The sequence below is a fragment of the Achroia grisella genome, unplaced genomic scaffold (assembly GCF_030625045.1).
Source record: "Achroia grisella isolate CSIRO2021 unplaced genomic scaffold, CSIRO_AGI_Agris_v1 utg660, whole genome shotgun sequence".
Lineage (NCBI taxonomy): Eukaryota > Metazoa > Arthropoda > Insecta > Lepidoptera > Pyralidae > Achroia > Achroia grisella.
In genome coordinates this window covers 595,099-608,919 of record NW_026712984.1, presented here as the reverse complement: position 1 = coordinate 608,919, position 13,821 = coordinate 595,099, and the positions used below count along the sequence as shown (strand labels likewise).

At 31.4% G+C, this 13,821-nt stretch overlaps 1 protein-coding gene across 1 annotated transcript in view; it reads left to right on the top strand.

The window, feature by feature from the left end:
- Nucleotides 1-13,821, top strand: part of LOC131849654 (inactive dipeptidyl peptidase 10) — a 90,155-nt gene that overhangs the window by 19,631 nt on the left and 56,703 nt on the right. Inside the window, exon 2 of the mRNA XM_059199767.1 lies at nt 6,830-6,924. Coding sequence (XP_059055750.1) covers nt 6,830-6,924 — 95 coding nt within the window. The remainder of the gene's footprint in view (nt 1-6,829; nt 6,925-13,821) is intronic.

Genomic DNA, 13,821 nt, shown 5'->3' with positions numbered 1-13,821 from the left:
CCATGCCGCCACAACTTTTAGCGAGCATGACTATTTCAAGTTACTCCACTACGTCATATATATTATTTACAGCACAATCACAGTATCTTCTATCCACAACTCATTTACCTCATTACTTTTCAATGACTATCATATCACAACGGAATTATTTTGTTAATCAACATTGTTTTAGGTGAGTGAGCATGCACATGCCGACTGAGCTTAACAATTAATCATGTATATAATTGCTAAAAGTAACAGTTTGATAAAAACATCACTTTTAGTGACAAAAGTCTGAAGCCTTCAACCCATATCTTTATTCGGGTTACTAGACAAAGAAATGGCAATTAATGACCTCTGTACTATAAACATTGGAGGTACATTTCCACGCTGTAGTCAGGCCGCAATAAACCCGGGTTCGGGTTTATTTAATGATCCCAAACCTTTGTTTTAACCTTATATTGGCAGAAGAATATAGGTACTACAAAATTTGTCGGTCTGAAAACTATATTAATATAATAATGTTACTATAGGTTTGCGTTGAGTTTGTTTACAATGGAGTAAATACATACAACACAATAATCGCTAATCAATGATTAGTTAAGTATAATTAATTCTATTAAAAGCCGTACCTCCTAGAGTCAAAGTTTAATCATTGATTAGCTAATGATAACTATAATGAAGTATAGGCTAGATAAACATAGGATTTATGATAATATATCGACTGCAATTCAATAAAGCGATAGTTATTGTAAGTGGTATAAATTATTCCGAAACACGTCATAATAATTTTAAGTTTAATTATTCTAACCGTTCAATAGGTATTTTGAATAATATTTAAATAGACTACTTTGCTAAACCTACAAGTACTAAACCTGAAAGAAGATTTAAAACTCGTAAGCCTACTATGAGTGCCTTTGTGCTATGGACAACTCTGAACGTGATACTTGCAAACAAGCATCAGAAAATATATTTTACAAAAAATATATAATGGTCAGACGGTCATCGGCGCGAACTAGACTCAACGGCAACGTCTAACTTCTAATGTCTCTCGACTTTATGATCACTAAACACTAAACAGACTTTATGAACAAGTTTCACATGTTGCTTTGCTTTATAAAGTAATATACTAGCCACCGTTTAAGGTTAGGTTAGAAAACTTTAACCGTTTTAGGGTAACTATTGTAGGGTAACTTGAACGATTATAGGGTAAGAAATAATGCCGGTTTACTATAATAACACGTGATATTTGGCTGGGCATTGTTAACAAGAAAACCCTAAGTTCGCATTACTATCGTTTCCTTCTTGTTATCCTTGATACCAGATTTTAACAAGCTGCAGCAACAGGTTATCTATTAGACTGTTCTAGATTTATCATCGCCATTTTAAAAAATGTTAATTCGCATATAAAATTAAGCTTAAACATCATTCCTAGCCGTAAACAGAAGTAATTTTACTACGTAGGAAAAGTCGTAAACGTTTTATTACTCCATTCACTTTGAACTCTAATACCAATTTACTGCATAAATACATCAAGCGCTCCGATAAACTTTTATGTAAATGTACTGTCGAATATTATGTACTTTAGTACTCAAATTACGGGTCACTTTAACCCTTTCCAATGTAATGCTATTCAATATAGAATAACGTATATAAAAACCTAAATTCCGTCCGTCGCAACCTATTAGCTGATGACTACCGTTTTAGGTATTACCCTTATCGACTTCTCCCAGGTGTAATTCTAGTAGGAATTTCAATTTTTTTTATAATAACATATTGAACATGTTATTCGCTGATAATACAGATTTATATAAATGAAAATGAATTTTTAAAATTGTATGAGTTCTTTTTGACTTTCTTTATCATTGTTTCGCACTGGCGCGTTACAAATCTTTTAATCTTCTCTGTACTATTATACGCATGTACCTATTATACATATAAACTGTCCTCTTGAATTACTCTACCAATTGCTCAGAATCGCATTAAATCAGTTCAGTAATTTAACACATTTGAGGGAACAGACAGGCGGCACTTTGTTTATGTATACTATGTATATTAAAATATATATTCAAAACTTTTTTATTCTAGTACTCTAGATTGAAGAATTACGACTAGATTCTGCTCGTGGCTTTCTTCACGTAATCATGTACTTCCTTCGCGTAACAATAACTGACCTGGATGAAATGCCTTAGTGTATTTTCGCTAACAGATGCAAAGTATAATAGAGATACATACATTATGTGCCAAATATGATAATGGATTAAGGGGTGAATAAAGGGTTATAAAAGGGTAATAAATAAACAACGTACTTATAACGTTTTCAGCAGACTTTGAAATAGGTGGACGTTTTCAATTCCACTGTATTTTTAGTGTGTGTTATATTATTACTTTTATTCTACCATACCGTAATCCGATTTAAGATTTTTTTATTTGAATGCAGGTGTTTCTTAAAAGTGAAAAGTTCCGCACCGTCCGCTCATGTACAAATTCTACTTATATAATATCTGCGCCAATACATATTATAAAATTAATGTTTAAAAGGAAATGTTTATATATTTGTAATGAATAAACTAAAAAATTATCGGACCCACATCAAATAACTTTTTTCACTATTACAAAATTCCATTATCTTTGAGTAGTGTTGACAATATTTCTTACTAGAAATATATGGGACCCCTACTAAAACTTCAATATAACACAAGGTTTGTAAAAGTGTTCAACCGTTCTGAGCCCTGACGGACCTAAAGTTCCTAAGATATCATCGTATATATGCTTAATCCGGCAAAGACGACTCGTTATGGTGCATTGCTTATGTAATTTACTGGCCCAGTGGTCGAAATTCGACCATAATTGATTTAAATTATAATTTTGAACATTATTAAAATTCTATTGTCAAATACTATAGACAAATAATATTAAGACGAACAATATTAATCTATTTTCAATTTAATCACAGACTTTAACAATAAACAAGGAGTAGGTATATGCGTGAGGGTGTGCCAAATATATTGTAGTCTGTATAATGTTTTTTTATAGATTTAATACATTTTTATGAATAATTAAAAAGAAACAGCATTCTACACTTCTTCTCTATATTAACTATGACTTTGCGAAATTTCGTGCTCCTCGTCTGTACAATTTTCGTATAAAGGTATCTAAAGTGTTTGCTTCATATATTAATATGTATGTAATACTTTTATCATTAAACGGCGATCGTAGTAAGTAGTAGCTATTATGCCAGTATCACCAACATTACAAGTCAATAACATGACATGATCTCATTTATATTTCATAAACTACATTAGAAACTCTGCCTTCCATTTGAAGTGGTTAGTGATGGGATCCATTAATCAGATTTCAATAGCGGAATACAGTAGGTACATACGATTAAGTTCACAAATTGTATATGTACATAATATATATATATACAAATATAAATTATATATTTTACTAATAGTCGACAGTAATATTAGTTCTACTATAAGTAATTTAAAGGACCTAGCAGGTTAAGTATATGAGAACTGATCTCTTATCTGATGAAGGGTTCTTACCTTGTTTTTATTGTTTTTCATCTAAAATAGCCATACACTCAATCTCACACGATTATGGTAAGGGAACACGGGGAGTGACACCCCTTGACATTTTTTTTTTCTTAGTACCCATTTAAGATATCTTCTTGAAATTGAAACCATATATGACTATCAATAAACTAATTATAGTTATATACTATAATATATATTTTTAAGATTTTTCCAATATTAGAAAGTGTAAAAAACGACAACTATATTTTTGGGGGTGTTTTTTTATACCAACCCTCAAAGTGACACTTAACAAAAAAAATTATAATATTTTTTAATTAGTTAGCTATTACATGTTAAAGTTACAAAAGAATTGATGGAACACAGCTTAAAACAATAACAATCTATTCGGATACGTACATATAAGTCAGTCTTCACAAAAAAACAAATGAACATACAAATAAACTATGAACAATCAATGATAAACAGTATCTGGTTTGTTGGAATTCGACTGCACGAATTTCAAAAACCGTGTTTTAGACTCGTACATATACGCGTAACAAAGAATATGTTATGGTTGTTGATTTCCATGCAAGTTTTTAAAAGTTATAAGAATTCAAATAAATAAATTCTGTTATTTTTCGAAAATGCAAATGGAATCACGTAAATTAAGTATTTAAAATTGCTCTTATTAAGTTTCATTGAATAAATCTTTATCCAATGAAACTTAATTAAAGCATATCTGTTCTATTATATTTTATGTTTATACTCGTACAAATGCATACTGAATACAATAACATCAGATAGTCGTACCATTATAATATTGGCTTATCGTTCAACCTCGATCTCCCCGGACATGTCATGAATACAGACATTGGCCGTAATAAATGTAATTCAATTCTGGTAGTCTACCACGAAATGATAAATCCGAAATTTCAGTCGAAAGTTCTCACGTTTTCGTCTGAGTATTTTTATGGCGCGGTCAAGTGTTTTTTTTTTCTTTTACTTGCTATGGTCAAGTAATTTTTTTTTCTTTAACTTGCAATGTTTGCAATAGGTTGTTAAAACTACTTACTTCTAACGTATGTGTTTGCAAAAAAAGATAAAAACGTATATAAGTTTTCGTGTCAGTTGTGGATACTAAATCCGTAACACAGGCTTTGCTCAGCTTAGACTAGATGGCGATATATTATATATATATTTAAGATGAATGTAGCCTTTGTCTTCGTCATATAAGTCTGTTTTTTACCCACGGCTACACCGGCACATACTTTCATTTCATATTTCACCCGAACCTCCAGATTATTATTTATAAATAAATATTATTATAAATAAATCCCGAGTATTAACGTAGGCTAATACTCGGGATACTATCTATCAAATATGAAACCACTATGAAATATATAACCGTTTAGTTGTGAAAAGGTAAGGTCTTTCTCATTTATAATACTCTATACTAGACTATGACAGTATGCATTACTATGGATGAATTTGCAATATGCTCAATATTGCTAAATTTTCAAAATAGTCACCGTCACAACAATGACGTATGAAGTAGTAGTATACATTTTGTGAAAATCTAGTTATGATTTTTTCCTGTTAAGGGTAAGTGTGAGCGATAGAATGAATGGACTGTATGCGTGATATAAATCAACCAATGGATAAAAAATGGTAAATACTTATAATGAAGATACGAGTACAAAAAGTAGCAAGGCAAAAGTGATAATAAAAATAAACATATAAAAATGTGCAAATAGTTTGCAACAGTAAGAATAAAATAATTCGCGCATTTTATCCAAGTTATTCGTTTTCGAGTGAGTGTTGTAAACAATATTATTATTATGACTATAAATTCATACATAAGTTATATTATACAAGAAAAAACTGGAAATAAACAAATAAACATCTTACTTTATGGAGATCCAGTGCTGTAGATATCCAAAGTTTGCTAAAACACAAGGCTTCTGTTAAGGAACTGTTGAAAAAAACTTTTATACGGCAATAACAATTGGATACATTTCATTTGGTAATGTATTGGGTGATTACAGGGTTGTCACATGACAAATTTCTGTTTGTTTAATTATTTATTGATTTTGTTTTACTAATTCAATATATAATTTACATATATCATAGCATCTTCATATTCAGAATTAAGATTTAAGCTTTTTTTCATTATATGTGACCGAGAGCTTTTTAAGCTGTCTCTGGTGTTATGGGACCAATATTTAACGATATAGTATATATGAACCTTAACGCAAAGCCAGTTAAATAATAAATTGCCTTGTTACGCTCACCAATTTTTATTCTATGTAGAAAAAATGTATTATAAAACTATTTCGATAATTATTATTGATACTATTTTTATTAAGCTATATATAAAAATCTATCTATTGCAGTACAATGATGTTGTGATCGTAGTAACTCGACAATTAAATATGTATAGCATAAAAAAATATAGTAAAGATAATGATCTAATACAATTTTAACTCTTTGACCTTTAATTATGAGTAACGAATCATCGAAAGCCTGTAGCTTTACGATGATTCATTCGGAATTTCTTTCTTTAATTCATAATGGCAACCCTACTGCTTATATATCAGGCAAGTTATATATCAGACAGATTGTTCCACAAACCTACTTAAACCTCTTTCATTGATTGCATTGAATATTTTATTGGGTCGCATCAGTTAGCTGATCTAACTTGATGATTATGTTTGCTCTGAAATATTTTGTCTCCGTTATTCCCGTACAGTTCATACAAGAATCCACTTTATTTACTTAAATGACATTTGTGTTCTCTTTTAAATGAATAATAAATTTAATGGTACCGTATACCCAAACGATATAACATCAGTTAAGTCTTCGATTTAACAGGGGAAACCACATGAAGTTGGAACTGACATGGGTACATTGCTAACAAATATAGACAAATAATAATAATAAATAACACTGGACAATTAAGACAGTGCCATCTAGATCCACGGTAAGCAGAGCTTGTATTATGGGCACTAGACAAATGATATAAATATTTAGATATTGTTGCACAGTTGACTGAGACTGTTGAAGTTTTATATTAATTTCTTTTTATATGTCAGATTTAATACGTAGTAATTTATAATTTATAACTATAATATAAAATATAATATATACCTTTTAGTTTTTATATAAGTGCATTCCAATTACCTAAAAAATACCTCAATACATGTTTTTAGAACATAATGTATGTAGGAAATACCCAGACTAGTACAAATATTCATACTTAAGAATACAAATGTGTGACCTCGGTGATCGTTTCTCATAGATTTATATAATGGATTTCTTTTTGTCGACAGGTGACGAGTTCGTGTACAGAGATACCTCGGGAGGTATAAGCCTCATGTTTGCCGCCAACCAAACATCGAAAACCCTGATGCCAAACACCACATTTGTAAGTAAAACATTTTAAAATTACTAATTTTATATTACTAACTGCTGGTACCGCTACAGTGACACGCTGCAGTACCTGCTGAGTGGAGAACTCTTTCAGCTCATAACGCGATATGAGTTTTTTATTTTTCTAATATTAATATTATTATTAATAATTTGTGTGCAATGGTGCACGCATGAAATGTATGAAATTTCGCACACTTATAGGTAGTTTATATAGAGGAGTGCAGAACGTTTATATTTATTTTAAATACTGCATAAAATATACACTAAATGAATCAATAAAAAATGTTTTATTTATTCATTTTTTCACGTCACTGTCAAATAATCCAATATTATTAATTGTTTAATCAGCGAATCGACGTGAGTGGTTGTGATGTACTCGTACATATATATGTCTATGTTTATCTTGATCTAGATGACCAACGAAATGTTTTTTTATGTAATAGATTGGCTACTAATCTGACGGCAAGTGGCAACCGCCGCCTTGTTTAGAGGGCAAACAAGCTTGCAGCTCACCTGTGATTACTTCCATGAGAATCTGCAACACCTGGGGAATTGCAAATATGTTGCCAGCTAAATTGGGACACTAATTCCCTTTATTAATCCCACCCCCCCAAAGTACCTCAATAAGCATTATAAGTATGGGTATCAGCTCCTTGATAGTTTAATGAAATTAGAGCGAATTACTTAAACTAACAGCGTATCTCCTCACACTAGGTCTATTAAATTTCTCGACCACGATCTCAATCAGGAATTCCTTTAGCGACACTAAATCGATTAACGGTCTGATTACATGCTTCCCCGAATGCAACCATCGCTGAAATTAATTGAATAATCATTGGACCCATATTTACAGTATTTTTATTTTTTTAATAGAAAAGGGTGTCAGCTAGACTATAACATAACAACTTTCCTAAGATAATGACTCCATTTTAGGGACCGTGTGATCATTTGTACAAAATTTTAAATACTGATCTAGGTGTTTTCTTTGTTACTTTCTATTATATATGAAAACCCATTTAAATGTTTATCAACTACAAACAAACAAAATTAAATTGGTTTTCTGTATAATAATAGTATAAAATAGGTATTTAGTAAAAATATATTTAAATATTTCTATCAATTGTTTAGAGCACTTAGTACGGGATCAGTCTAGTTAGGTGTTCTATCCAACTTTATTTATTTATACAATGTAAGGTAAGTACATAATATGAGAACAGATCATACAAAGCCACCAACATTGTAGTACCGAATACATTTTTGTCACAATACTTGGTCACGTGATACCTAAAAGCACTCATAACTCTCCATTTATATACCCACTTGTTGGCTGGACATCAATTTAGTCTCCGATGCTGCCAGAAACGGTAGCAATATTTGCAGCGTATATTTTCTAGAATTTTCCAGCTGATTTACTATTTTTCCATTGAAGATAAAAGTTTTTTTATGTAACTATAATAGTCACATGATAAAAATCTCATGAAATTTATAAAATATACATTGTGTCACACGCGCTGTAAGGAGGAAACAGGAATGAGGATAAGGAGAATTATAACTCTCAAAATTTTGTAATTTAACTGCTATATCTCGTTCTCAAAACGTAGCGCGTAAGCGCAGCTTTCAAAATAAACTACTGGCGGTGGAAGTAGATGAAACACTGCCGTATATATGTTGTTGATTCATTATCTTATACTATTATATATCTATCAACTTTGTAATGTACATAATATATGGTACATCGCTCGTGTTTTCTATCATATTCGATCCTCCGAATTCTGACCAAAAATGATGAAGCAGTAGGCGGTACCTACACCTAGACCTAGAGGTCACATATTGTTGAGAAGTTTTCATTAGGAAGTTTCTGCCTTCCAAAACGATGGCGACACGAGTATAGTATTTTGTACGAGAAACTTAAATAATAACTTTGTCCCATCATCTATTTTTCCGTTATTCAACCATGTGGTGTTTAAAAACGTTCTACATACATTACATTTGTACACCAAGACTTGAAAGCTGTATTTAACAGATGCGTTAATTTAAAACATTACAATTATAAGTGTACATTCTGAATAGCAATGATTAATGAAACGAGAAAATGTGTATTCAAACTGTTTCCGTACGCTAATTACCCAGAATTATAATGGCTTCCACGATTATTATGGTTCAGCAATATTCCTCTTTAATAACTGGCAGTAGGGTATAATTTCCTTTGTAATTGTTATCCGTTTTGTTTTGTCCAATGGCGCTAATTTTGTAAAGCAGTACGCTGTTATTATGATGAATTTGTATATCATTAATATGCGCTTGAATCAACTGAAACGGTACTCGTTTCTTAATAATAATACTTGACTTTGTGTGTCTTTGAATGATATACAATAAAAATTCTTTTATTGTGTAGTGGTGAACCACACCATAATTTAAAAAGATAATGCAGAATTTTACAAAGTCATGTGCCTGTGTTTGCTTCCTGACCATATTAAGCAATGTTCAGGAACATTGTAATGTTTTCTTTGTACTTACTGTTATATATTTCACTTACTTTAATTCTGTACAAGACAATAAGTAAATAATTTATCAATATTACTATTGCCTTATATATTAACTCCATAGTGCCTGTACTTACTTGGCTATTTTGTTTTGTCAGGACAAAATTGGTTTGTAAAAATGTAATAATTTCACGGAAAAGTGACTAATTAAAGTTCTCCATAAAATTAAGAAATTGAAATTTTAAATTCATTTGTCATGTTATTTCGTTGCGTGTTCGTGCTGCGGATGAAATCTCGTTCTTAATTATTTTATTACAGGCATGTGTGTAGCGTTGATATGATATGAATCTGTTTCATTCTGATACCAAAACGAGATCGAACCATTGATTTATGAAATTGACTTCAGCAAAATAAGACACATCAGAATAAAGCAGTTGTATATAAATTAAAGTTAAAACAACCCACCTACTACAAATCATGATCTGCATGTATAAACGTAAGGAAATTGAATAGTTAAATATTAAACAAATTTATTACATAACTCCGTTCAATATTAGATCCAATATTCCGTGAACTCTAGTACGCTATTAGAATTCAGTCGTCATTCAATAACGTTCCAAAATTCTACATTCTCTTGGAGGTCGGAATTTCTTGATCTCACAGATAATACTCGGATAGATAGGATTTGACCAATGGTCGGAACTTTACTGCATGTATTAAAATGTCGACGTATTAGCACTTGGCCTCATAGGCATTGCCAACATTTATAATTTTTAAAAATAGCCTTGTAGGGCCATTAAAAAAATATATTATAAACAAAGTGATCATGGAATTCCAATATTCACCCAGTCTAGTTCTGTCCTTGATTATTATACTCTACATAGAAGTGTAATATTATATTATCTGTGATATAAGTATCGAAGTAGGTAGACTGTGTACAAGTTGATACTTTTGGCATGTTTATTACCATCTTTGTAACTTTCAAACTATTTGTTAATATTACTTAGTGTAAGGGACAAATTTTATCTACTCTGTTACTATCAAATTTCACCAAATCAAATCAAATCCATAAATATTTATTCATGTAAGACCTTTTTCGGCCTCTTACGCACATCATAGTTTTTTATCACTGTCCCTACCATTCAGTTCGGCAAGCTACTAGCTACTAACTCAGTCGAGAAGAACTGATAGGAAACTTAATTGGTAAATTATTTATGTTATTTAATATATATATATTATTATTTTTCATTCAGTTATTCAAATATATTTTTCGGTAAGATCAAAAACCGTTCAGTTCGTTCAGTAGTTTTGTCGAGATCGAGCAATAAATACTAAGCGTCCATCTATTTTTATTATTTTAGTCGGAAGGTTTCTTAGTTAATGTTAAAGTCACTGAAGAAATTTACATTTATTGTAAGTTTCTAGCGCTTATCATTCATGATGAGTCTGTTAGTCGACAACTAGCTCTTTATATATAGAATTAGGTATATTTACAACATTTGCAAGCAATTGTTAGTAATAAATAATGTCATGTTTGAGCTTGCATGGCTATGTTTGTATGCACAAAGGATTACCGACTAACTCGCTCAGGCGCCGCTCTAATTTGAATATTCACCGACTGAATTCATTATACGTAGTTACAAACTTACAACAACCTGACACAATATACTACGATTTCATTTCCATAGTAAACTTTTTGTGGATACAGTAGGAAAACATAAGTTGAAGTTTGTGAGTGTGGATGGATGGGTGGGATGTTTGTTACTTTCTCACGCTAAAACTACTAAATGGATTTTACTAAACCTTTACAATAATATAGCTTATACAATAGAATAACATATGTCATTTTTGAGCAGGTGACACCACGGATACTGCTAGTTAATAATTCTAAAAATAGTTATAACACTTGAAAAACAAACGTATTGTCACTCGTAACCATTTTTTATACTACGATGAAGGCAAACAAGCATACGCCCCATCTGAAAGTAAACTATGGATGCATGAGACACCAGGGGTATCACGTGCGCGTCCGACCCTAAAGAAACCTTAATATACTAAGCCTTAAGCTAAGTGGTTCGATATCACCAGAGCGATCGGGATCATCGACAATCGTAATCAAATCGTAAACAACTACATTAGTTTGTAAAAACTGTGTTGCAGTTTTTTTGCACCCATCCCAGAACAATTTAGACGAAATGAAATAAGTATATATTTATAAAGAACACAGATATTATTCGTTGTTGGCATCAAAGTATGATAGTGTTACTTACACAATTATATAAACATTGCAAGAAACAAGGAAAAGTGTCGACAACGGACCATCACTCGCATATAATGGGACGGGCTTTCCTATTATTTAGGACAGTTGCTTTATGTTTCATTCTCTTTCAATCTTTCATTCATTTATTCTTATTAACTCCCCACGCAAAAGGGATGTTAATTAAGGTCGAGATCTTTGTGTGTGTAGGTATATATTGTATGAATAAACTTTGCTCCTAAACTTGGATTTCAATGCAGTTTTTCTATGGCTGATTTAATTGGTATAATTTTTTGATAAGTTTGTTGAAAATACTTGTGTCTATTTTGTTAAGAAGCAGATGTAGTATTCATTCGCTTGTAGGCATCGCTATATCCTAAGCCATAATATGCAATATCTACATACATATATTATTCATAGTCACATAACTATCTATTAACTATCATACCATGAAATAAATATGTTAGATGGAATCAATGAGACAGAAAAGAACAATTACAGATTTTACCATAGCTGAATCAGCAAGTAAAATTTTATAGACTAGCTGTTCCCGCGACTACGTCCGCGTGGAATTGAACTTTATTTTTCTGAAATAAAAGAATATTTCTAAAATAAAAGTAGCCTAAGTTACTTCTTTTTACATCAGCTATCTGTAAATTTTTTTGTCGTCGCAATCGGTCCAGACAGATAGAAAAAAATTATAAAAAATGTTATTTTGGTGTTTGTACCGTATATATATTCATATGCATGTAGTAAAAAACGGTTATTTCAGTATTACAAACAGACACTTCAATTTTATTTATATGTATGTACAGATAATAACCTAGGGCAATTCAAACAGCGTCATCTATTATTAAGCAGAGCTTATGTACCTAATAGGTACTAAACAACTGATATGAATTCTTAAACTCAGTTAGGTAAATACGTACATAGAAAACACCCAGACATTCCGAACATTTGTATTCATAGGTATGATTGTTTGTATCAAAAATCATACCTATGAATACAAATGTTCGGATCATGCGAGATATCGAACCCGGGTTCTGGAAGGATTCGGAATTAAGATGATGTCCGATAGACTAGGTTCGCCTATGTGCTCATAATTAATGTGGTTTGAAAATTGACGTTACCAAGAGCATTCATGTATATTAGCGCCGAATACCTCTTAGCCTCAGACATACAAAATGGTAACAAGCATACAGATATACACACTTTCGCATTTATAATATAAGTACAGATATGGATTTACTTAACACAATCGTCGTTTCGTAGTGAATCGATCCTTATCTAATACTCGCGTGTTCCACACTAGCTGGCACGCGAAATCCATATTACAATATAGTATTACGTAGATGAAGCCTGATAATCGATGATAAAGCAAAATCCTTCCAGATAACAATCTGAAACCGTGATTAGGTACAAATGTACAAAATAATCGATTCAAATTACGTCGGAGTTACATAAATAATAGATACGTAAAATTTACATAAAAAATATTATTTGTACTAAATAACTGATAGAAATACCAAAATACTTTTTTGTGAACACAAGTTCATTTACAAAGACTTTGAAAACGGCTGTGTACGTGTTACCTCAGAGTCACCTATTTCAGCCGCCAAGAAGTTTTCTTTGTAAGCTGTGTTTTGCTCGTTTGGTCAGAGATTAGGCAATGAAATCACAGAATAAGAGACATGACGTGTTAATCTTCGCGAATGGCAGCGCATGAGTGGTCTCACAGACGTCCCGTGATAACCTGGTGTCAGTAGTGCTGTAGTATACATACGACGGTTACCACTTACCATTAGGTCTGTTATTGCCTTATTTGTTGTACTAATAATATAAAAATCCTTTTTGCAACGAACACCCAGACCACTAATAAAAATCTTATGAATAATAATGTTTCTATGGTGATATTATCGAACTCGCAACAAACGTAAGGAAGGCGGTGTGTAAAACCGCTTGACCATCGACGCAAGTTATTTTACCCTTAATATTATATTTGTAGCGCGATGGTTATCACCTCACTACAGCTATACTAGCGTTATATCTATACATATATATAAAATTGTAGTGTCTGTTTGTAATATTGAAATAACCGTTTTTTACTACATGCATATGAATATGAATACGGTACATCAAATAACATTTTTTT